Genomic DNA, 27,990 nt, shown 5'->3' on the forward strand with positions numbered 1-27,990 from the left:
AACAAATTCAGAGCAGCGATTTTTTCAGTAAGTAACTTACTGTTACGCTTTTCTCACCCTTTCTGGAGATGAGCTGCTCATTTTTATACTTCAGGCTATCACCAGTAACATGGTAGAAGCTGCTCTTGAGAATCAAACTAAGAATGTTACTAAAAATATTCATACTCAATTTATGACTCAACTTTTTTATCCTTACAGTTTAACTTCCTCACTCAAATTCTGTTTTCAATTACACTAGATTGTGATTGCAACCAAAGACAGCCAATTCAGAGCTTAGATTATCTTAATAATAGTTTTAAGGAGAAAATTTATTTACACATGAAGTAAAACAGTAGATTGTAAAGGCTTTCATAGCGGTAGAGCAATTGCGAGAACGATTACCTGTATACTTCAGTAAATGTAATGTAATTGTAAAAAGCATCTCTCTATATATATGAGATTGATTTATATAATCTCTAGAACAATTCTCTTACATCCAAACTAACACATTCAGTCTTTGTCAACAAAAACAGTAAAGTTTAAATAAGTATTTCAAAAACATTTCTTTTTTGACTACACAAGTGCTTAAAGTGTGATTCACTTGAAGCCTACTCTGCTTTCTATATTTGGCTTTTTAAATATACAACACTTGATGCTGGTGAAATTAACATTCAGAAATCCCTATGTACTAAGTGATCAGCAATTTTATCCCTACAACAGTCATGAAAATAATTCTTCATACCACTGACAGACATATTATTAGTTCTGCAACATGTTTATTCTTACTGTAAATTAATACATACCTCTAATTGTTTATTAAATGTATTTGAAATAAATAAATATTATTCAGCCCCGTTATTAGAAAATGGAATCCTGAGAATGGACTAAATAAACAAGCACATAATGGACTATACAGCCTTATAGTAACATGAGAAAAAATGTAGTAAGAATTCTGAAAGAAGTTATTTTGTTTATAATAATCTGCATATACAATCAAATAATCAGGACCATACAATATCTATTACTTATAAAATGAGATCCAGAATCTCTTGAACTCTTGATAGTATTGCCATTGCTGTTCTTCATTAAGTGACCTTTTTAAGGCTTCATGCTATTTATTTTTCTGTCTATCAGGAATTTACTGCCAGAGGAAACCACCAAAAAAAGTAAATGAGCCTGTAAGTAGTTAAAATACTGCCCCAGATGCATTTTCTAAGTGGTTGTTTCTGTTCATTACTTATTTTGTTTTTTAATAAAACACTAATGGTGGTGATACGTACACTGAAGTGTTCTTTGAACATTTACCTAAAAACTCACACAACAAAGGTGTTGTGTGGGCTTTCTTAGGAGTTTATAGGAACATTGACTTTAACAGTGCTTAAATGGTGTAAGACACTTAAGAAGTAATATCCTCCTTGTTTCATAGGGGCACTTGGTATCTCAGCAGTGTCCTCAAGTTGCCCAGCATTTTTCTATATCATTCTGTTGCCTCAAACTACAGTTTGACCGCATTCACACAATCTGCCTCTTGGCTTATACTTTCGCCTGCTCCTGGTCTGAGGTAAAGAAATCTTGCACAGAATTTCAGGAGACAGACAAGGCACTGGCTTACATTTGGAGCCTTCTTCCACAAGCACAACAGAATTGGCTTGGGGTTGATTCAATCCCAGCACACGAAAAATATCGCCAAGAAAGTTGGCAGCTGACCCCACAATTCTCATCTATCTGGCATTAGCCTGCTGTAAAAATATGTTCAAGGTTGGGATACATTGAACTGGAGGGATTCAGACAAAGCAAACTTGACAAGGGATATATATGTAACTGAAGTGAGCTGCATGTAAGGCAGACAGCATGCGGCAGTGGTGAGCAGAGTGTGACCACTCACTTGCACTGGCAGATTTATAATACAGACATACCTACTGGAAGTCAAAACTGGAGCAAAAAAAAAAACAACACTGTGTACCCAGCCTACAGCAAAGTACAGACTTCATAGGACAGCATTTTCTTTTTCTTTTCTGGCATGAGATAATTTCAACAAACAAATAAACAACAAATGTAACACCATAACTGGATAAAGTAAACCATAAATACATTTTCTATCTGACACTGGCTGGCTCCAGGTGGTATACAGCCTTCCTCAGCTTGTTTACAATCTCTCGTGCTATTACACAACTTTATTCCTTGCTCTGTGTGGGAAGTCAACATTAAAATCCATTGCTCAAACAATACACAAGGACACAATGAAAGGTCAGTTCTTGTCATGTATGCTCGGAAGTGGAGGCATGAAAAAGTTTATCTAAAACATCATTTCTTGTGGATTTATTAGCTGTGATTTAATTTGGTATTGCAAACTTTTTTTTTTTTTCAAAGTTAATACTAAATACTACATAAGATTAAATACAAAAAAATAAATGAATTTTGGCAAAAAGATCCAAATCTTTGATTTTAAAATCCAAAAATAATTAAAAAATGAAATATAAGTAATAATTACAAAACATATTTCAAGATTATTTTTAGTAATAAAGATCTTCCCCAATTGCCTTGTAATTGTATCTAATTTCAGAAAAACAGAGAAATTAGTCTACTCCTAATCTCTAAAGATGACATTGCCTTGAAGGATTTGTTTACTGGTTCCATTTTTTTTCTTTTTTGCTTAAGGGTCACTCGCCCATTTTTCTCCCTAATTGGTTTCTCTTATGATTCAATGTTGACATGTCAAGAAAGATATCTTCCACACTTCCACCTTTTGAGTAAGCTCATTTCTTCTAGCTTAAATTTCAGCTCAACACAATATTTTCAAGTGTTGCAAGTCAGAGAGCACAGGTCACCAGGGATCATAAACTCCTAAGTTATCACTATCAATTCATCTTATCAAATTCACAATCTAGTTTATCTTCACAAAGGCCACAGACAGCTTATTAATTACAGAGCTACAGACTTGGCATTTGGAGTGCTCTCACCCTTTCTTCACAGCACTTGTCTATTTTGGGCTCTTGCCATCACCACTATAATATAGAAAATCAGTAAATCAGAATTCATTATAATATTCAATCAATTTTCCAAGTGCTTAATTTTCCCAAGAAGAATTTCATGGCTTCTAAAATTATTTCCATAATCCTTCTTTGGCTTAACTTTCTACATATGGTGAAATAAAATAAAACCTTTTGAAGTAAACCTAGAGATACAGCTTAGGTGCATAAGGTGTGCCTCAATCCTGTAAATAAAATACAAAACACCTAATTTTACTTCTGACACCTTTAATAAAAAGTTTTGGTCAGAGTACTTACTGAGATAATCAGCTGTGATTATCTGTCTTCTCTTTCAGCATTCATCATTCCAAAATACTCCTGAAAATACCAACACTTTTAGAAGTGGCATGAATATTTTTTCACATTTCATAACTTTGATTTTTATGTTCTTTCCTTTACATCAGCAAATACATCCCATGATTAGAGGATATAATACACAAATTCACTCAGCTACTCAGTGCAATTCACCTATTCACCAAATGAGCAAACTCTTATTTAAAACAAGAATTTTATTTGGTGGTTGTCTTTCTCCTTGTTTTTCCTCATGACTAACATCAACCAGTTCTACAAAGAAGTAAACCAGTGAAGCACTTTGATAATTATACTTTTCCACTTCATAATTGCTATTCTTGTCCTTACTGCTGAAGTTCAGACTGGTGTCAAGTATAGTATGTTGGGCCATGCAAAATAATACAACCAAATCAGAAAAACACAGAGATTTCTTTGTCATTTAAAAATGTGTTATTTCCTTTATATTATATAGCATCAGTAGCTATAGAAATCTGTTAAGGCTAACTTGAAACGTGAAGCATATATATATGTGTGTATATATTGCCTAGTAATACGAGCATCAATGAAAATGGCTGAGCCAATTTTTCTATCGTTTGAATCTCTTGAGGTTATGAGAACTAACCTGACAGAGTGTTTAAAAGCAGCTCATGTCAGTCAATCAGTTTATCTCGAGAGACAGCTGTGAAATTTGATTTGGATTCAACAAATATTGTATGCCATGTGGAAAGATGCCTAAAAATCAGCTAGAATAGTCTACTTAATTAAAGCCATATGTTCCCATCAGTTACACACCACACACGGAAGCAGCTGGTCACAAGTTATACAACTTACATGCAAAGTGCTAGTAAAACCTTTATGTGGGAAATTAGTGTCTACATGGCACAGTGACAGTGCTGGTTGGTACCCTTTCATACTTGAATATACCTCATCCAGGTTCAATGCTGTATTGTACTTAGATGCTTGCAACAACATTATTTAAACCATGATCAAGTGCAAGATGAGAACAAAAAGCCTCATATTTTTGTGTAAAGTCACACAGAATATTCACAAATTAACATTAGAATAGCCTCAACAATCATTTGCAGTAGTTTAATTATTAGACTGATGAGCAGATAAGTTGGAATTTTAACTCAATTTTTTAAGGATTCTGTGGGATTCAGCATTTTATCATATCTATAAAATCAGTAGAATTTTAAAAAACTTTATGGTCAGATCCCTGTTTCAGAAAAAAAAAACCCACTGATCAAGAGCTTATGACTCAGGAGTGAGTGCTAATTAGTTAATGCTACAATTACTATTGACAAATACTATCGAATCATGCAGCTCATAAGCACTTCAGGCAGAAAAAGGGACACAAACTTTTAGCTCATTAGACAGCCTAGGTGGAAAAAACTTCCTTGGCTTTTCTAGGAAATAATTACTTCATCTGGCTGACTTTGCGAGAGTTACACCACAGAAAAAATATCTGTATAAATAGGGATTTGTGCTTTTCAACTTTTAGCACACAGAACATACGCAGTCCAGTGAAACAAAGAATTGCAGTGAGCACACTTAAAAACTACAACAATAACAACAACAACAAAAAAAAAACAACCTAGCAATTTCCTTGATGTAGCTTATAAACAGCCTAAGACAACATTACAATTCCATGGGCAAGTTTCACGATGAAATTATGGAGGAATCTTACTCTTCATGACCTAAGAGTAAAAACTACTAGAATGGTTGCAGCTTGACTCATACGTGATAAAATAAACCCTGGTTGTCAAGCTCCTATGTCATTCACTTTCAAGGGTAGTAATGACTGGATAAAGCAGAAAATAAGATTTTAGTCAGCTGGGTGGAAAAGCAATAGGGAGAGGATCATATCGACTCTGTCATCTACCTGATGGCATCACAAGCTGCAGATATTTCAGCTCTTTGGCTCACAGACCACAGAAAAAAAAAACAACAAACATTGTGTAATGTTACGACTTTTTCTACAAGAAACCAAACTTTTCTTCCTGTTCTAAAGCAGGACAAACTCGTGTCAAAAGCCTATGATAAACTTGTACATGTAACAAGATTGTGCCTTTATAGTCAAACATTTGTGACACTGAATTTGCTGAACACCAGAAAGGTAAAATAAACATTGCTCTGGGCACACCACTGGGAATGAGAAGTCTATAGCCCTTCTAACCAGTTCACTGGCACTGGCAAAGGACATCTTTATATACTGACTGCATTACAAAGAGCCTTACTGCAAGCAAAACTATAGTCTATAGGTTTTATTTTTTATTGCCATTATGCTTTCAATTGAGACACTAGCTACCTTTTTTCAGATCTTGTAGCCATTGCAATACTTCAGCTAACACTACTAATTTGTGCTTCTGCTACGGAGTGCTACATCAGGAATAAAACTTTCCTAGAGACAGAATCATAAATCCATTTGCTGGTTTCTCAGTATGTATGCAGGTTAGCATAAAATTTCTTTGCAGTTATCTAGGGGTGTTACAATCCAACCAGAGAGGTTACACAGTTTCAGGAAGAACATTAGGCCTGTATTGAGATGTTCTAGCTTGACCAGACCAACCAAGATACACAATACATCCTGGTGCTAAAGTTTTCTTAGCAGCACTTCTGTGTTTCCATTCTGAATTTAAAATTTTATGTAAATTAATATCAGGCAGGGTCTTGCAGAAAGTCACCTCTTGAGGGATTATCAATTGTCCAGTCTGCTTCTACCATTCAAATACATGAAATATGTGATATTTTACATGTGTTTTACATTAAAACCTTATTTTTTTTTTGGTCTTCCTTGAGAAAACATCTTTAACTGCAAGGCTTAGTTGTTTCTGGCAGCTGACCATAAATTATCAGAACGAGGGAATCAATAAATATACATGTTAGAACTCAACAACTGTAGACATCAAAACAGTCATTGGAATATTTATACTCTGTGAAACAAGGGAATTATAGAAGCTGTCACTCTTCTTGACAGAAAAAGACACCATACATGCTGTTTAACTTCAAATATAGTTAAAGAGAAATGGTACACAAAACGACAGATCACCACACAGTTTATGCAGTGAGCCAAGGGTGAAGAACTTATAATTATTCTGTGCTGCTTTTCATCTGAATTTCACATACGTACTTTTTCTGCAGCATTTTCAATTATTCTTTTTCACTGAAATCAAAAATTATTCTTATAATTAAGACCACTTCTAAACTGTCATGAATCAACTACATCTTTTAAATCCAGCAGTCTTGAAATAACGTGCCACATGGCACATATCAGCTTCAGTCATTTTTTGGGGTGATTTCAAACAGAAGAAGGAGTATGGGATGAAAAGACTGGCTGAGATAATGTCATCAAGAAGGACATATAAGGAATTGAATGTGTTTTTAATTAAAGAATTTGCTTGGGAACATTACGAACCATTTGATGTAGATATATGTAATACAGTTCAGATCAAGTAGTCTTGCTTTCTAAGTATCAAATAGTTATATATTTTAGCTTTGAATTAAATGGGAAATTTATTTGCTAGTTTTCCACACATTTTACGTTATATAAAAAATTCCCTTTCACTATAACTGGCTGTAGAGAAAATAGAAATTCACCAGATTACGAATCCAAAAAAAAAAAAAAACAGTTGCTTAGTCATTGTGACACTAACATCATAATGTTTTATCTTACATTGCACTACAATTAAATCTCACTAATGTACTTTCTACTGCTGATTTCAAAAGACTATGCCTTCTTTGAGTTGCATGTATACCACATTATATGCAACAACATGCTGTATATAGACTTCCCATTGTTATCATAGAATTACAGAATCATTAAGATTGGAGAAGACCTCTAAGATCATCCAGCCCACCTTTCCACCTATCATCAAAACTGTCCACTAAACCACGTCCAATACATTTTCCATTTTATTAAACACCTCCAGGGACAGTAACTCCACCACTTCCTTGGGCAGCCTGCTCCTATGCCTAACCACTTTTTGAGAAGAAATTCTTCCTAATATACAACCTGAGTCTCCCCTGGCACACCTTGAGGTCGTTTCCTCTTGTTCTATCACCAGCTACCTGAGAGAAAAGGCCAACTGCCACTTCACCACAACCTTCCTTCATGTGTTTGTAGAAAACGATAAAGGACTTTCCTGAGCCTTCTCCCAGGAATTGTGCTCCACACCCTTCAGCAATTAATTGCCCTTCTCTGGACATGATCGATGTCTTCCTTGTAGTGAGGGGTCCAAAACTGAATGCTATACCACTATCACATGTAGCAGTATATCAGCATGCATGCAAGAGCAGCGAGCAACTGCAGGTAAGCAGAGGAGCTTTGGCAGGGACATAGCAGTTCCCAGTACCCCAGCCACAGTAGGTGCCAGGAGTCCACTTGTACACCTGTGGGGCCCTCCTTCTTTTCTCTGGAAAGTGAACTCTCAACACGGTTAACTATGTGGAAAATGTCCCACTTACTGAGGATTGCCAGTCAATCATGAATAAACAGGAAATAAAAGTCAACATCGTTACTCCTAAATGAAAAAATAAGATTTCTTCCCAAGATATAGATATTTTCAAAACTGAACTGTACTGGCTTGAGTTGAAAGATGAAGTGACAAAAATCAGCACGTCTCCCTTGTTAATCTTCATTTTTAAATATCAGTGATTTATTATTTGTCTAGGGTCGTTTTATGTCTTGAGGATGCTCGCTATCATAATGGATTCTTGACTACCAATTAAGGTACGTATAGACCAATCAAGTTGTCTCTTAGCTGTCTGTTGCAATAAAACTCTCAAACCATCTGAACCATTCTTGTTATACTTTTCCGAACTTCCTTGAATCTTTTAGCATCCTTTTTGAAATATGGATGCCACAGCTGGACAAATTTAGCAAGACTGCATTCAGAGCATTCTACTTTCATTCAATGCTGCCCTCAGAAGAAATTCAAGTGTCATATCTGCCTATCTAAGAACAACTCATATATTCACACAATTACTGAATATGGCCAATTAGTTTTTTTTCATTGCTGCTTTGGGGTATACAGTCTTTTACACTATAATTTCCATCCTTCATTTCTAGATACATGATGGTGCTAAAAAAGAAAATATTTAATATTAGCCACTAAAAAAAAAATGAGAATAAAGAGAAGACTGAAGTTGATCCAGATAATAAATTAATTAGCAAGTATGTTCTTTGTGACAGTCATTGTAATTTGCAGTATTTAGTATCTGGGAAGCCCTGCTAACCTCTCTGACAGGCTGAAGCATACATTCATTAATCATAGTGAATTTAACCTCCAAGAATACATTTTATGCCCCAATATTTAGTCAATCACAGTTTTGTGCAATGAGTTTGTCTGAATAAATTTTTTGAAATTCTTTGAAAACTTGTATTTTGCATTCTATTCATCCGAAACAATTTTCAGAGGTATTCTAGAATCAGTCTGGCCCAGATATTAGAATATAAGAACAATAAAACAATTTGTGGAACTCTATGTTCTGATGAGTAAAAACGGGAAAAAGGGTTTACAAGGGTTTACAAATGTGAAATGTGCTGATTTATCTAAATTAATTTAGACAAAATTGATGCACTCATTTGTGTGGTTGCTTTTAAAGTGGTTAAAGAGTGGTCAAAATTGATTTAGTTTAATTAGGTTAAGCTAAAACTGTTTTAGCCACTTTTAGACTGCTTCAATATCTACACAAAGCAGTTGAACCTGCTTAGCTAAATGGAATTAGAAACTGATTTTGTTACTCAAGAACAATTCCTGTCACAAAAAAGAAACAGATAAATGACAGAATTAAAAAGAAAGGGTGGTGAAAATGTGGTGATAATAAATTGATTCTATGGAATAAATGAATTGACGAAGAAGAGAGAAAAACAGCGTCAGACTGAATACCAATGAAGACAGAAAATACAGATATATGAAAAAATATAAAAGCAGGCAGAATAAAAGGGGTAAGAAGAGGTGTTTCACTTTATTTTCGTATGGAATGAACAAAAACAGAAGCAGTTAAGATAAATAAAGACTTTATAAATCCTGATTCTAACAGTAACTGTCTATGCCTTGGTCAGGCAATGCTGTTATTGATTTTTGTCTGAGGCTGAGTCTCTAATTTGGATCCAAACGTGGAAATTTGCTAATTCTTACCATGTACCATCTCAATGAATTATTGTAAGAAAACATGCTTATTATGATCTTTTGCTAAGATGCCAGGTGGTAGCACTTAAAACCTCTTGCTTTGGGAGTAGAAAAGGGATTTATTTTCATTATTCATGAGAGTCATTTTTTAAGAGATAACTTGTAACACGAATGTAGTTGTGGATCAAGTGACATTAAGTGTACTTAGTTCTGGTGTGACAAGATGAAATGAGGTAAGGTAGTTAAATTTTTGGCAATTGCTTATAAAATGCAAGTAAACTGCAGCAGCAAAAGTTACAGGGGCCCAAATTCATTAGTCTCATGATTTTTGTTTTGTTTATGTATACACACATTGTTGCCATATATACAAATTGAAAGGTAATATTGGGTAGATAAGATTAAGCGTCGTTTTGCATTGTAAGCCTCATTTAAATATTTCATCGGACACTTGACTTTTCTGCATACTTTCCCTCTTCCTGAAATTCTTTAAAATAAAAAGTTGGGAACTTGGTGGAGAGTACTGTTAGCAAGGACTGCTGTCTCTAGTGTCTAGGTAAGTATAACAAGTACTGACATCCTCAACTCTTCTCTCTGCCACTGGTGTCATAACACAACACTCTGAAATTTCAATGTTGTCATAGGATCAAATCTTCCTGGGTATTAAAACTGGTGTGCTCACTATTACTATTGGTGTGCTTTATCCATAAAAAAAAAATTTAAGTAACAGACAAGAGCAGAGGTGAAATAGCAGTTTGTATGTTTTTCTTTTTTCATCAAGTAGTTTAGAAATTCACTGTTGTTTTTTTTTTTTTTTGTATTTCTACCCTCTGAAGCCACTGCAAAGATTAAGAGACTAATTTCAGCTAGAAGTAAGAAAACAACAAAGTATTTTCTAGCAAAAATAGTAATAACAAAGGTCTGAAAAATACATTTTAAGGACCTGTCTACTTCTTTGTACATTTCTCTGGCAGATAACATACGCTAATATAAATTTTCCATATTGTTTTTTTTTTGTTTGTTTTTATTGTTTTATTTTGTATGAGAATAGAGATCACTGTAAATTCAAATATTAAGGAGATTGCACATTTAGCAAGGAGAAAATTTTAGTATCTTTTTCCACTCTTTTTGTTTGGTTGACAGATTAAGTTACATTTCAAGATCCAGCTTCAAACATTAACTCATGCAATTAGCTAGACATAATTAGACAGTCAAGCGAGAGGGCATTAGTTGTCATTCATTGAGTTTTCTCATGTTATGACCTGTACAAACTTCCATAAGGTGAAGGCCAAAACAGACTACAGGATTTTTATTTGACTAGCATTTACAAATTCATGTATCATTATATAAATATTACCTTTGATTGAGATCTCATTAAAGGTCTCTCCGTCTCATATCAAAATGTCAATAACACTCCTAAGAAGAGAAATGTCATTTAACTAAGGCTGTACTTAGTAATCTAATAACTTTAAAAATGATCATAAAATATTACCTTTTTTGCCTCGTTAGACTCCCATTGTTGTTTTTTTTCCTTCAAAAAATGCTCAGCTCTCCTCAGAGATACATTGCAATGAAAACAGCAAATACTACTTGAACTGTTATCTTCTTGAACTGAAGAACTATCATCAAAGAAATCTCCTGTCACCGTGTTTCTTTTCAGCTTAATACAGCATTTTGCCTAGACGCTGGCAATCTTTCTTCCTTTCAGTCTCCTAAGATGCTTAGTATAAGTGGCAGAACAAAAGAAATTAGTAAAAGAAACTAGTAGAAGTCAAAGTGGCTGGGATATTTCAGGTAGATGATACACCAGTCTGATATGTCAGGTGACAGACAACCTTTTCAAACAGGAAAATGTCAATAGCCTCCTGACATCATCCCTTTGATGTGAAGTTTGCCTTCACAAACAAGATGAGTTGTTTGTTATCTTAGTTACTAACTAAAGGATTTTACAAATGTAAAGAGCAGACCTTTTTTCTGCTATTATCCCAGGGAAAGCAAATAATGCAGAGGTCTAGATAAGCCTTGTCAGACTCAGAATTGACTTCCCAGGCTGTGCTGTTGACTGCTCTCTCTCTTTAGTCAAGGTGGCAAGCCTGAATTTTCATAGTTTACTGTATCCTGCTGCTTCTAAGTACCAGTTGTATAAAAGCTCATAGAATTACAATTTTCCATGTTTCTCTAGACAACAACATCTGTTTCCCTAGCGTTCTAGATTCACTACCTGATTTGTGTGAATGCCAAAGATAGATTACTTCAGAAAGAAGTAATGAAATAAAATGTAATATATCTGGAATAATGTAAATTTGAGACAAATCTGGCAGAGTTTTTAAGAGGTAAAAACACTATGCAGCTACTGTAAATGCCTAATACCATCACCAGCTCTGAAGCAATTGGTGCCAGTTCTGATGTTCAGTTACCCATGTTATGAATTATAAATTATAGGGAAAAGGGAAATCAGCTCTCTCTGAAAACCACAGAAAAAAAAAAGTAGAAAAGAAAAGCAAGAAATGCATTTTCAAATACCCCAAGCAATCCAGCAGGTGAGAAGCTCTTCCTTCCTCACTGCAGGGACAGCAGTGGTTTCATTAAGTGATCCCACATCAGGAATACTGAATTTAATGCCAAGGACAGCCCTCTAGATGGGAACATCATTACTGAGGTGGCACCATACCCTGTCATAGAAAGGGAGTCCTGTCTACATGATACAATTACTGAAGAGGCTATACATGTGGTTCAGTGGTGTTGATCAAAGGTACAGGTGCATGTGATTGCATATTGTACTGAACCACATGTCAATGGACCTGCATAGCTCTTGGTTATTAATGAAAACATCCTGTGTGGTAAGAGTGCAGTTGGATGAACTGGAAAAGCACTGACTGTTTTGTCCTAGGACTTTTACTCTAGTGTTCCATATCAGCTCATTCAGCCTCAGAGGTACCAAAAGTAGTTATATAAAATGACAACACGGAGGCTACAATTAAGATCCATTCTTTGGCACGTTACAACCACAAGAACTCTTGGATTGTCACAGAAACAACAAGTGTGCTATGTTTTGCACTCAGAACTCTGGTATAAATGAAGAGACTGTAAAATTACAAACAGTGAACAGAGGCTTCCTTGGCTATGTGTCTGCAGTACAAATTGTTCCAGTAAGAACATGGAATAACTTATGTTGCATAATTTGCTTCTAGATCCACCTGGTTCAGATGGTAATAATAAGTGTTTCTTGGCTAAATCTGCCCACTTTCAGTTTAGTTAAATCATGTTCCTTTTGGGACTTTGCCATAGAAAAAAATGTAGAAAACATGCAGATCTGGATACATAAAGAATATTTTTATACCACTGGAATCTCAACTAAACTATCGATTTTCTAGATAAGCAAATAATGCTAAATGGCAGATAATTCCAGGTCTCTGGAATTATTAGTCATTTTCCCCACAGTATTTCCCCCTTGTGTAAGATAAACCATAAAATCAATAAGCTACACAATGTCAATGCCTGATAATCTATTATTATTTTGATATATTTTATGGCATAAAACCTTCTCAGATATTTCAGGATTCTTCAAATTCTTCAAATTTCAGGATTTTATGTTCATTTCTTTTTTGTTTTCTCTCTGTGGCCAGAACACCTTTGTTACTCATTTTTTATTCATCTTTCTCTGTCATATCATCAAAACACAATAGTTACATGAACATAAAACACGTAAAAATGGCACCATACTGTATTCATTGTGCACCCAGAGAATCAACACCACAGGTTAGTTTTGTAGTATTATCAGCATTTTTTGCACCTGGACAACAGATACAGTTCTAAACTGAGTAAATCAAAATTAGAAGGCAGAGGGAAAATAGCTCCAGTGCCTATCACAGTCTGTTCATTTTCTAATTCTAAGCAATCAATTCATTTAAGAATTTTTTCTTAAACATATATAGTTAAATATTTACTAATTTTATTTCAAAAAAAAAAAAACAACAACAAGCACATAAAATGCATATCCCTCTTTGTTACCTGTAATAAATTGTATTTTATACTGTGTTCTCAGAAATAAGTGTACTTTATGCCCCCAGTGGTGACTTTTATGGTGACTTCAGTCACCATAATCATGATTTCTTTGGTCACTCTCAGCTACAGAGATGCACTCTGAAAAGAATCAGTAGACCTGTGTCATTTTTTGTTTTTTGGTTTTCAGTATTCCGCATCATAACATCATGTAGTGCACTGGGAGTTAAAGTGTTAAAGCTCCAATTCCAGGTATCTATCCCTATACATTATGGAAGTCATGGGATCTGGCCCTTCCAGGTGGGGTGGTCTCTTACTGCCTTGCAGTGGGTGCTGGAGGGTGCTTTCCTAGCCATTCCAAGCTTTTCAGGTTTGACTCAGTCCCAGGAACCCTCTCTCTTCTATCTTATTTATTAGTCTCAATTTCAATTAGATTGTATTATATTGTGTTATCTTGCATTCCGATATCATAGTTAGTAAAATAAGTTTTCCTCCATAGATCATTGCTGCTGTTTTTTTTCCTTCCTTCCTTGAGCCCAGCTCCCATCTCCCTACCCCTTTTCCTTTTTCCCTTCCCATTTTGTGGGGTCGGGGGTACCAGGGGCCTTCTGCCCCCCTGTCATGGACATAGATTGATCTAGCTAACTCCGTGACAACCTATGAAAGTTCTGAGACAGGATCTTTACTGGTATGAGTAAAAGGTGAATGTTCTCCCTTTGAATGAGCTCCATATTGAACAGAGCCAGACTAGAAGCATGGAAAGTCCAGTATTAAACAAACTGTACAGTTTAACATGTGTACACACAGTGTCAAGACATGCTCTGCAGCTTATCTAGATTAAGGTATCAATGTACACATTATCTAAGTTATGATCTGTATAGTCTGCATACATATTTCAGATACAGTTGATCTCCACTGCTAGTCTCAGACATCTCTGAGATCTCGTCTTTTCCTCCAAGTTACTTTCTCAGATTTGTAAGATTTGTCCTATTTTAAGCTGAGCACGAAGCTTATGAACAACCTTAAAAGTTTATTCACCTTATTATTCATGGTAATATGATGTGTGTTTGCCTTTCACTTTTCCTCAAAGCATTCCTATGATCAGTTACAAACATAATTACAAAATCAAGATGAGGACAAAAATTCAATTTAATTTGAAAACAAATGCTTCTCAGTCTGTATATAATAAATGTTTTCTGATACCCTCCACATTTTTCTTAAGAACAACTAAGAATAACAGCACCTAAGATGATGAACATACGTCACAATTTTATAAACTGTAATATAAATGATATACTCTAGTGAGTTAAATCATTACTTAGTAAATTACAAATTTCATACAGAGAAAATAATACTTGATGTATATAATGAATAATACTGTACCAGGACTAATGTAGTTATAAGCTAATTATACACTGTGTACTGATTTAGTTGCATTTAGCTAAGGAGCCATTCTGGGCTCACTGACGATTAATTATGTCTTTAAGCAAATACTCTCATTTATACCTGTCACTTGCAACACTAGTTGTTGCCTAGGTTGCTTTGTAGACATTTTTCCTTTAAGAGAACAAAAGGAAAAAAAAATCAGCACAAGCACTAGAGAAAGAAACTTAACAGCAACAACAAAACAATAAAAAGCCCTGAATACACAAGACTCAAAATCTCTACTTAGATAAACTACGACAGAAAGCACTAGAAGAATGCTTACTGCCCTTCTGCCCACAAAATCACCTACATAGTATCCATTCAGTACAATTATAAAGCCTCACTGCATTTTATATAATATAATTAACTTTCATAATCATGAAATTGAATGTTAGTCATCTCAATTCTACAAATTTTTCTATTTTTTAAATCATTTATAAATTAAAGACAAGCATTTAGGTAAATACCAAAGGATATCACAAAGATACTTCTTAAAGTTTTTACTGACTGTAAGAAACAAGATACTTCCTAGGCATTGACTGCGCACCAGAAGAATAATTTAGAATGACAGGAATGGGTATAAGTGATAGCAAGTGCATGAGCTACTCATAAATCTAAACCAAGGGACTCTTTCTTTGTTCAGGCTATTAAGCATTGTTCTAACCTCAGAATGAGTAGTTAAATGAAAAAGAATTTTGAACACCTGAAATGCCAAGTGGAAAAAAAATCTGTAGCGGAAAGGAAGAGGGGAAAAAAAGGGAAAGTAAAAGCTATACTCACTCCTGTGATGACTTTGTCACATTTGTAGAAAAACTGCTGAAGCAGCAGCGAAGTTTTAAACCAAATCTCCTAACTGTCCCCATGTCCTGCAATTTACTTGAAGTGAAGACTGATGCAAGATATCTTATGAAGTAAACCCTGTGCTGCCCCATAATACAGGGAAACATAGATGAAGCAAGGACAGGTCTTTCAGGTCACTTTAGGACAAACACATGCCAGAAAAGTTCACTGCAAGGGAAGAGATTACGTTCAGTTTGAAGACTCCCAAACCACATGTTTTGTTAGACAGAACGGCCTGAACATGAATTGCTGTACTACTAGTAAGCCAAATTAATAGCTAATGTAAATACAGTCCACAAAACTGTATTTTCACAGATCCTGATAAAAAACCTACCGTGAATCCAAGATAATCCTCAGTATTTTGTCTGTGATAGAAGGAAATTTAACAGACTTCTCAATCTAGCCATATAATAAACATTTTTTTAGGAAGTTGCAGAACAGACCTGCATATGCACACATTTTAGCAAAATAGTGTAAAGTGATATATAGTGAAATCTTTGGCTCTCTGTGTGAACGTATCTTTTAAGTTGCACATATAGCAAAATGCAAGTCTCCTTCTAGGGTATCCTGAAGAAGCAATAGTGTTCAGAGAAATTTACAACGTAAACTAAATCCATATTGATGGAAACTAGCTAGCAGGAAATGCCAACATCAGTGTTGTTATATGCATATTTTCAACTTCATTGCTGACTATTTCTAGCTATGAAAATTATATATTCTCCCTGTCTAGGGAGAATATGCAAGGGGAAACCACCAGAGAGACTTCTATCACTCCTGATCTATTAATTACTCTACAGATCCGCTTTTCCACAGCATGTTTTATGTGTTTGAGACTTTCTTTAATATGGAAAAAATAGCCATTTGGAACCTCTATTTGCCATGTCAAAATCCTTTATAGAATTTCAATAGCAACAAAAACTGAAAAGACTAAAGACTGTTGTAATGTGCAAACTGTGAAAATCTTTAAGAATAACTAATTTTGTCAAAGATTAGTAATGTTTGAAGGTAACTACAGATCAAACTACCAGTGACTTCTGGATAAGACAGTGTTTCAAATCGGAGATTAAAGCTCCTTCAGACCATTCTCCTTCACCAAGAGAGCAGATTTTTCGCTAAGGAACAATCACTTCTACAGATTTGGCAACAGAACTGAAGCTTGTGCTGTGATACACCCAGTATCAAAACAGCTCTTTTAAAATTATATTTATGTTCATCCATATACAAATTTCTGATTTTCTTAACTCTTTTTTTTTTTTTTTTTTTGGGGGGGGGGGGAAGATCTGGATTACAAACTGATGACATTGCTTATCATGAAATCTTCTTTCCCTCCCCAGCACAGAAATACTGCAAAACATAACAATCTCTTAGCGCATAGAAAGTTATTATTAGGATTCACAAAATCACTTAAGCATGTGTTTATGTTCATATTAATTTGACAAACCAATAAACATGATTTTTAGTTATGTGTACCCACAAACCTCACTAGAATAATTAACTAGCTTCTGCCAAATGTCCAGAATTAAATATATGCATTTGTCCAAACATATTAATAAAACTGTAGAAAATGGTTAAAAAATTAACCATGTGTTTAAGTACTTTGCTAAATGAGGAATGCTTAACCACATACTCAGATGTCACATGGAATTAGTTCTCAGATACACATATGTATATGTTCTGAATTAAATCAAGGCTTAAGCAGCAAATTTCCATAGGAATTTCTTCATGCATTGCTCAAAAAAATAAATTAATTAAAATAATCTCTCTAGCCACTATAAACAGCAAAACGATATAAGGCTTTCAAATTTCAGGATATATGATTATCACTAAATTAAAATTCATTTCCTCTTGTAAATTATATATACCATAACAGAACAACATTTGTAGAAATTAATATATCCCAAAATAACAAAGTTAAAATAGAAGACTCTGGGATTATAATATCGGTCAGAGGAACAACCCTACTTAGACTTTCACATTTATGATCAGAAATTCTAATAGTCAAAGCTTCTACTGATGCTAATGAAATGTCCTTTCATGAGAAAAGCCAAATACATGGCTTTTCTGCAAGCTTTTTCTTTCAATTTTGAAAAAAAAAAAAAAAAAAAAAAAAAAAAAAAAAAAAAAAAGAATTAAGGAGATGTAATGGAAGTCGAGCACAATGACTTGGTGGGGAAGTAGACCCCTAACAAGTTCAAATTTATGATTATGAGAATTAAGCAGTCATATTTTTCCCCCCTGGCAGACTAAGAGGCTCTAAGTGACTGGTTAAGGCTGAAGGATATTAAATCACAACCATGCAAATATCTATTTGATAGTGCATTTGGATAGTAACACATTAGGTGTCATAAAAGTACGCTTGTCTTTGTCATAGACCTTTGCTACTTTCTGATAATAATTTTTCAGAGAACACATTCTGTGTCTAACACTACTAGTAAGAAAAAGATCTCCTATCTACCTTATAACAGCTTTCAAAATGAAGCAAAGAAACAAAAATAAAACAAAACAAAAATAGCATGGGATACTGGCTTACATTGCAAAGAATTTACAGAACATTTCCAGGCATAGTCAGAAATCTTCACTGTCTTAGCTAAATACACTTGCAAAACACATTATCACTGCAGTTCATCCAAGTCAGAATATAACCATATTGCTATGAAATCAATATCACATGTTGTAGAGACTGAATGAAAGGCTGAGGTATTCTACTTGCATGAGCTCTGTTTTGGCATTCAAATTCTGCATCTAATGATGTTAGAAAAGTCATTCACAGCAGTGGAAGTTTCTGAATTGCCACACATGTTAATCAAATGGACAAAAACAACAGATGGAACATTAATCTGGATATCACAGTTTTCTTCTAAGTTATTGTCTTAATTATTGTCCTAGAGCATTACACTCCTTTTTCCTCTCCAGTATGTCTTTACGTACATGCTTGCACATGTATCAACTGAAGGAACATTGGAAAATTCTTGTTTAAAGCCCATCTTAGTACAAATAGGCCCGTTGTTTTCCACAATGTAAGTAATTTGTTCTAATGAAATAGTTTGGGTAAGCAGCGTGATCTTGTTGGCAATGACACTTTAAAGAATGAATGCAGAAGAGCACCATTCATAAAGACACCAAGAAGGCTAAAGCATACACTCAGCTGTCAGACCAAGGGCTAGCTAGCAAGTATTTGATTTACTCTTACACACTGAATATTGCACTGACACCAATAAATGAATGTTTTACGTAAGGAATGTTGCACTACACCACACTATCTATAATTTGCCTTAGAATCAATCCTGGTGATTTCTTTTTGTATAAACTTGTACTAAAAGACAATGAAGATGTTTGAAAGTTTGGTTTATTATGCTTCAACATTCTAATTATGGAGCTGTAAGGGGCTTTGTAGCATATGCTCTATAATACCCTATGTAGTTATAACAGTTTTAAAAAAAGTGTTAAGAGTTTATCTCCTATTAACCTCAGATAAATTTACTGCTGGTTTTAAAACAACAACAACAACAACAAAATACCCATGGTAAGATTTCCACTACCAATTCATATTGACATAATTTTGGCTCTGTAAAGGCTAAACTCTAATTAAGTGACAGAACAGTAAATTCAAAATTAAGCTTGCTTCACAAAAACCTACATTAGGATTTTCATCTTAACAGCAATGCAAATCAATTCATAATTTCTTTCAGCATTATTACTCACAAAAGTGAAAAGAATAGAGAGCACCATGAATAGCTAACTATATAAAGGAAGTCGATGGGAGATAAATTAATTGTTTGGATTACAGATTATTTTTAGCATTCTTGAGGCCAGTTATTTTCTGAGCACAATTAAAAGCTGTTTGTGTTTTTTTGTTGTTGTCATTACCCTTTTAAATATATTTTCAATTTTATTGCTTAATTACATGTAAAAATCAGGCTCTAGCAAGTGTCCAGTTTAGAATGATGCAACCCATGTGACGACCTTGGTGTCTTTGATTCGGCCTACACCTATCCAATACCTACTTGCTCCAGTCAAAGCTGTTACCAAGACTCTCTAAAGTGCTATCCTACTATTAGAAATAAAAAAGGTTTGTTGTAAGATATCAAATAACAGTGAGATTTTTTTTGAAGGATTATAATCTTTGACTGATTATTACTTTTAATATTTTACATTGCCAATGAACATGTGGCAGCTACAACCCTGCTCAAACTCCCAGATCTAGAAAATCAGGACATTTTGCCAGTTTTCCAGTAACTTTTATTGACCAAGCCAACCAAAAATTAGTTACAAAAAAAGATCTTAAAACGAGTATAAGCAAATTTCCTATTCCTTACTGGTGAACATAACTTCATAACTGATTACGAATGATTACTGAAAGGGTTTTTTTTGCCTAGCTCATGCTGTTTCTGAGTTTTCTGAGCTCTTAATCAACTAATTCAAACATTAAATCTCCATAGTTATTTTGTCTATGCAGCTCCACCACCATTCTGCATCCTGAGTAGTTATGGCTTTTTCCCAAGACTCTTGCAGTTCCTCTGCCCTTCTTAAGTAGTAGAGAAAGTGCAGATAGAGAAAAACACTGAATCATTTCTCATGCATCCAGCTTGGAGAGAAAGCACTGTAAGGATAAGTAACCAAAGTTTCTTCTTCCATTCTTCCTATCCCTAAGTGTTTAAGACAGCTTATTTTCATTCCACATGCTGTTTTATACCAAACACTTGGTGAAAGATGAGGTTTCTGATGTTTCATCACAACCAATCATTTAATGATTTATAAGTGAAAAAGTTTTTATCAAAATACACATTTTGTCTCACTTCGAGAAAATCATTTCAGAAACACTAAAAGAAAGCATTGTAACTGTCTTATATATTTAACATTCTTGAATAACTTCCCAATAAGATACAAACACCCTTGAGAGTCATTCAATTCTAATTTATTATCTAAAAAAGCTACTTTTTCCTAAGGTTTATAAGACCTTTGTTATTAAGATCTTAACATTGTAAAAATTTTAATTGTGCCATTATGTGATCCATGCTGCAGCAAGACTTTCTTGCAGGTAATAAATACAGCTTGTAAGGTTGTTTGGTGGGGTTTTTTTGGAGTTATGTGAGAGCTTGCCTCACTATCCGTTGGTCATCAAGGTTCTTTCTATGTTCTACTGCTCAATTGTAAGCAAATTTCACCATCTTCCATGATTACCTGTTTTGTGTGCATTTATCTGGATACATTTAGTGTGAATTTCATGGATAAAATACCAGCCCACTGGTATATTTTGCAATTTATGCTATGAATCTTTAGTTGCTGTGGTTCCATAACTATTCCATGAATATGGTTTGATCTTGAAAAAAATCTGAGATTAGATTTGTAAGCTCTTTTATTTGAAAAAATAGCTTTTCAATTTTTTGTTTTTTTTAAATATTAAACTGAAGGGTTATTTCTAAATTATGTGACAATATTTCTCTGTGCTAAGACAACATGGTATATAATTGATTAGTGAGTTTTTTTGTTGTTGTTGTTGTGTTTTTTTTTGTTGTTGTTGTTTTTTTTTTTAAACACAGGCTTGGGAAATAGCAAGGATAAAATAAATCAGATGTTCCACGGTATTACAACACACAAGTTTATCTGAAGCAACTGTCTGTGTATATCTGTCAACTCATCATTAATGGTAAGCAGATGAGTGAGTGAAGAAAGTAAATTATGCTGTTTTATCCATGGGGAAAAGGCTAACTGTGACAATTAATATGCACAAGCTGATATTGTCTACACACACACTCACCTCCAGTAAACTGTTTACACCCTCAGCAATTTAGCTAAATGATATAACATGACTGAATTTCTACTCCTGCAGCAACAGTAGAAAGGCATTGCAACCTGACTGTCTGGAATACAGAGCCTGTGATAACACACTAACACTGGCATTAATAAGATCAGTACTCCATTATCACTGCAATAACATCAACCTAGCATGAACATAAGACAATTAAGGCACACTGTGTAGATTATTTTTATTTTCTCCAAAATATGTCAGTGATTGTACTTCAGTATCTTCCTTCTGATAGTTGTCCTGATGTTTCATGTTTCTGTCACTGCTGTTAATTTGTCCTCTAATGTTATCTCTGTTATATCTGTTATGTTTGGCCAGCAAATCAAATTTTCCTCTTTTTTTCTTTTTTTCTTTTCTCTTTCCTTTTTTTTTTTTTTTTTTAAAGCAAATATGACTTGATTGCTTTAATACTCATTTTTTCTTGGATATTCAGCTTGTTTCAATGACACCAGTTCTATTGGGAAGCAGATGGGACTTCTCTTCTGGTATCTTGCCATCCTGACAGAATGATGGATGTGAGCACTTGAAAATCTTTATCTCATTCTACTTTGCTCTTAGATGTTTTCTAGCTCCAGCTTTGAAACTGACACACAGCTTGGCTGATGCTTCTGTGCTTTGCGCTTTCATCACATTGAACACTGTATATTCAGCTACTGCATTTCACTTTGCTTCTTACTTGTTTTCCTGTACTAACATATAGTACCTATATTCATGTAGGTAACAGAACTCATACAGTGTGGTAAAACACACCTTTTTTTTTTGGCTTGAACATATTAATTCAACCTTTCAGATACAGACGTTTCTGTGAAATGTTCATTTTCAACTTAGCAAAGGATTTTCCTTCCCAAGAGTAAATTACATTCTGATTCTTTCTGATAAAATGACGAGAGCAGTAGATGTTATGCTCAACTTCAGCAGTGTTCTGAACATCATCTACCCTAGCAATCTTCTATCCAAGTAAGGAAATTTTGATCTTTACCAGTGTAAAATGTATAAATAAATAAATAAATAAACAACAGACCTGTTTCAGTCTAGAAGAGGCTTCAGGGAAATAACAGCAATCTTTAAATACCTACAAGGAGGGGGGTTATGAATACAACAAAGCCAGGCTCTTCACAATGACGTATAAAGGGAGGATAGGAGAAGTGTGTAAGGTGAAACAACAGAGGTTCAGACCAGATACAAGAAATAACATCTCCACCATAGGGAAAGTCAGGCAGAGGAATAGGTTGCCTGGAGAGGTTGTGCCATCTCCTCCTTGGAGGTTTTTTGAGACACTATTGGATAAGACTGTCAACAATGTAACTCACTCTTATAGCTGACCCTGCTTAGAACAGGACATTGGACTAGCAACTTCCTGAATTTCCTTCCAACTTGAATTATGGTCTGAAAACAGTGAGAGCCCCAAGTCAGGCACAATATTATTGTCCCTTGGCTTTTCTGAGTAGACATCGAGATTGTTGTCAAAAGTCATTTCTGCTGTTCTGTTACAAAACCCATTTAGCAGGTTCTGTTCATAATGATTAGAGACTGTGCCTGTTACTACATAGAAATCTATGAGGAAATATGAAGTATGTTAAAGGTTACCATTATTCTTTGTAGTGCCTTAGAGAAACTGTAAAAAATTAAAAGAGGGTGTAATTCAGTAAGCATAAGTTTTACATTTAGGAAGAAAGAAGAAACTATGGAAACCCAAGTGAGATACGAGGTAGTAGTTGTTAAGAAGAGTATCAGAAATTAGCAATGAATCACAAATCACATATGAATTTATGCTATTGTCATGCTATATCATATGCTATATGAAGTCATGCTATGGTTAAAAAGACTATTTTTCTTAATGGAAGTATCATCTGCAAGACACGACTTAATTCCTCTTTTCCACTCAGTACCAATAAAACATGAAATGTATCATTTTGCCTCACCGGGAGCACTACAATTCCAGGGAGATATGGAACAAAGGGAGTAATTGGATTGAATTCTCACATTTTATCTGAACAGTGTTAAAAGTAATAGACATGATCAGATGCCTAGAAAACATTTTTTGCAAGAAAATGTTGAAGAAACTGGAGATAAGCTACAAAAAAAAAAAAAAAAAAAAAAAAAAAAAAAAAAAAAAAAAGATCAGACTATCAGACTGAGCTCCCCGTAGGCAACAAAGAAACTGAATAATCTGTTTTCATCAGTTTCATCATTGAGCATCAGTATTTTCTTATGACTAACTCACCAAAAATGTTCTGTTCCCCAGCACAGAGTGTTTGCTTCTGTTTTGGTGCATATACTTTGCCTTCATATGTTTTTTTTACACTATTTTTTAAAAATTATTTCTGTTTTATCTAGTTGCTCTCTGCACTTATTTTAAACAAGACAGGCTAAACACCAACTACACAAGCAAAAAAACTAACAATTATTACTATTTAAATAACAATGCTTATTTTTCAGCGATTAAAACTATACAGGATTAGAGACGAAGGAATGGTTTTAGGAACAAACTGTCTGCATGTTGATGATCAGTACTACATAAAAACTGAACTGCAAGTAACATGCAAAAATTTCCATATAACCATTTAAAGTTGTGGCAGAACCTTCTTAAGACTGAAGCACAGAAATCAAGTAAATTAAACTCTGCAAAATATGGACCTCATCAAAGCCCCCCTTCCACAAATGTTTGAAAACTTATTCAAAGCAACATACTTATGAGGAGTTAGACTAGATTTTCTGATTCCACCTATATATACAATGTGGATCATAGTTCCAATGGGAAATCACAGAGAAGAACAAGCTGGAATTCCTATGACATTAAGAGTTCTTATGCCACTGTTCCTCATAATTCATTCAAACTGTGAATACTCCATGACAGAACCAAGAATATACTTGCTAATATTATTATAATGCTATTATTATATAAAATTATTTTATATATAGTTCTGATATATAGTTCATATATACATATAAGTTCCTCTAATAGCTCATATAGTTCATGTAATAGCTCATGTGAATCCTGAAGATCCACATGAAAATGTCACTTGAGCTCTTATTACGTGAGGAGTTTATATTTCTGTAGGAACTTCATAACGCTAATTAAATTTAGAGCTATAACCACTCATAAGGTATTAGGAACAACACAAATAACTTTTTTATAGATAGAAAGGTAGATCTTTAAAAAAAATAATCTGTCTTGAGCGTGCGTTTATGTAAATTTATGTAAATTGCTGAATCACTGTCAGTCATCTAAGTATTCATTTCACTACAAAAGTAACATTGTAAATGAACTGTAACCAACAACTCTTCAAGCTAAGCCAAAAAATGCAAATATTTTTTCAAAGCAAAAGAAAAAAAAAGAATTAAAATCATTTAAGAATATGTATGAGTCTTACCACGCCGATTGAAAAGTAATTATTGATGATGTTGTAAGGCACTGGGTCTCCTTTCTCGTCTTTATCGTTCGGCATTACTTCAAATTTCCACCTGTCCAGCAAAATCTCAGAGCTGTTCTCAATGTCTTTTAAGATCTTCATTAAATTTTCACCTTCATAACCTATGAAAAAGTGAAAATGAAGTTTTATTCAATTTTCATTCTTTTTCTAGATGACAGGAAAAATGAAAACCATGAATATAAGACCTGAAAAAGCGGGATTATGTGTGAAGTATAGATAATTTTCCAGCACTTGTCATTAAAAGGAGTTAAAACACAGAGCTGACTTCCGCATCTAGCTACATGAATGTAAACTTTATAGATTTCTCCGGGTGTCAGATCAATACTGGAGAAAATAATTTGAACTTTTAAACTCGTCAATCCCTTGAATTTTCCCAATGATTGTAGCAACTACCCAAAGATCTTACATTACACATTCCTAAATATTCTTCCTTTGAAATTAATCTTAATACTTAAGTGTATCTGACTTCAAAATGTAGGCAAAAGAAAAAAGATTTTCAGATTCCTAGAATTATCTGATCAAAGTTTAAAAGAGGACAGGAAAATTAAAAGCTGCCTAGTATTTTTGTCAATTTTTCCATGTGGATTAAAATAAAAAATGCAAAACATTAAATCCATTCATAACTGACACTTTATCAGGTGAACTAACATTTTTTCATCTTTCAGAAATTTCTTTAACATTCTCACCCAGACCTGTAGGGAAATTGTACTCTTACTTGCAAGTGTATCTGTCTTTAGGCAATTCACTAGTGCGAAACACTGTATACTAAATCAAGCAGTATTCTTGCTTACGTATTTTTGAATGTACACAAACTACAGTATGCACGTGTACACAGATATAAAAAGGGGATTTTCCTGGGTTATATTAACATCTGTACTATTAATACAAAATATCATTGTAATAAATAAGTAAGGCCTGTGTATTCATTCCTTCTTCCTATCAGAAATAATTTTTCACATTCGTGCAATATGTACTTGCTGGGTCATTAAAATAATTTGTAAAATAACACCCACATCTTTGGTACTCAGGTGTAATTTTTGTATGAAGAAAAATCAGGTCAAACATCAGGAGTTCTCTACATAGCTACTGAATCAACAAAAATTCAAAATGTCAAGGAAAAAAAAAAACGATCACTGAAAACCTTCTTGATAAAAAAAAAAAAAATTCTGATATACTTTCTTATGGTTGTACAGTAAATTTTTATTCATTAGCTACTGCCAACCATCACCTAACAGCAGCGTGCACAGTTCCATTTGCCTTCACTGTTGAAAAAGTAGTTTCTGCAAGCGCTGTCTCTTCTCTCAGACTACAGAAATTCCAGAAAATCTGTGCTATGGCAAAAGGTGATTGGGCAAAGAATGAAGACAGACAGACTATTTTCATTCGTTAAATGTCCAAAAAAGACTGAGATTTCCCAGGAGTCCAGAGAAGGGCCACAAAGAAGATTAAGGGTCTGGACTATCTTCCATATGAGGACAGGTGGACAAACACAGGTCTATTCAGACTGGGGAAAAGATGACTTGAGGGGGGATCTGATACATGTTTGTAAATATCTAAAGTGAGGTAGGAGGCAAATGTATGAGGCCAGGCACTTCTCGGTAGTGCACAGCAACAGGATGAGAAGTAATGACCTAAAACTTGAACATAGGAAGTTCCATACAAACAGAGCACTGGAACAGGTTGCCCAGAGAGGTTGTGGAGTCTCCTATGGAGATATTCATGATGAGTCTGGACACCTACCTTTGTGACATATTGTAGGGAATCTGCTTTAGCAGGGAAGTGGGACTTGAAGATCCCTTGAGGTCCCTTCCAACCCCTGCAATTCTGTGATTCTGTCTAAATATGTAGAATTGAAAGGAAGGACATTTCCTGCCTGAGATAATCAAATGTAATCAAAACTAGTACTTATCTATTGCTGTTCATCTTTTTTTTCTTTTTCTTTTCCTTTTTTTTTCTTTTTTTTTATTTTTTCTTAAAGTGTCATCATCAGCCTTTTCCCAAAGGAAATGAAAGGGTTCAGAAGCACAATAAATCATCCTCATGGTTCACTACAGCAGTTCAGAATCAGGTAGGTTGCATATAACCATTGTTGAGGAACACAATAATTAGTCAAAAAAGAATGAGGGCAGGGCACAGAGTTAGTCTCACAGTAAGCACACTCAATGGAAGTCTTCATGTGCCCGCTACTGATACTGCAGAATTTCTGGCAAGTGCCTGAGAGTAAGTATCTGGAAAACATTCCCCATGAGGAAATGAATTTAAGAAAATGGAAGTATGCATACTGAATAAAAAGTTTTGTTATTGTTGCTGTTGTTGCAAATGATGAGAAGGAAAAATAGCTAAAGCCTTAAAAACACAGAACTTTCATTTTCTGCTGAACTCAGGTAGACAAGAGCCCAGTGCTGAAGGCTGTGGATGAATTAGCTACAGTTAGCCAATAAAGCCATTGTTCTTAGTATCCTGGAGGCCTGGGACAACAAAGACAACCTGCAGAGTATGAGGTTTGAGGCAGGGATTGTTTGAATACTTTACATAGACAAGTTCTTGAAATCAGCTGGGCTGCATATAAACATTTTGAGAAAGCTGGCTAAAACCTTTGCAAGGCCACTGTCTATCACTTATGAAAAAGTTAGATGACTGGGAGATGTCACTGGTGACTTGAAAAACATAACTTCCCAATCTCATCAAAAAGGACAAAAAAACAATCTGGAGAATGACAGGACTGTGTCACATTGACACCTGGAAGAAATCACAACCAAGCTCTCTCTGAATACACTTCTGTGCACATTAAAGAGAAGTCAACCAATTTGGATCTACCACAGGTATATCAAAACTACATGACTGCCTTTTGTAATAAGATGATTGGATTTTTGGATAAGAGGGATCACTTTTCTTATCAGCGATATGGATGATATATTGGAGCGCACATTCCTTGAGTTTGAGGATGTCACATACAAACTGATGCTCAAGGGCAGGATGCTATCCAAAGGAATTTTGACACGCTAGAAGATCATTGCTAAATTCAGCAAATCCCACACAACAGAAGAAATAACTCC

At 34.5% G+C, this 27,990-nt stretch overlaps 1 protein-coding gene across 2 annotated transcripts in view; it reads right to left on the minus strand.

The window, feature by feature from the left end:
• DGKB (diacylglycerol kinase beta) overlaps positions 1–27,990 on the minus strand; it is a 368,802-nt gene that overhangs the window by 213,419 nt on the left and 127,393 nt on the right. For both annotated transcript variants that reach the window (XR_007378050.1, XM_048950623.1), the window contains one exon: positions 24,875–25,035. Coding sequence is in view for 1 of the 2 variants with exons in the window: in XM_048950623.1 (XP_048806580.1) it covers positions 24,875–25,035 (161 nt within the window). In the remaining variant the exon portion in view is untranslated. The remainder of the gene's footprint in view (positions 1–24,874; positions 25,036–27,990) is intronic.

This window comes from Lagopus muta, chromosome 7, assembly GCF_023343835.1.
Source record: "Lagopus muta isolate bLagMut1 chromosome 7, bLagMut1 primary, whole genome shotgun sequence".
NCBI lineage: Eukaryota > Metazoa > Chordata > Aves > Galliformes > Phasianidae > Lagopus > Lagopus muta.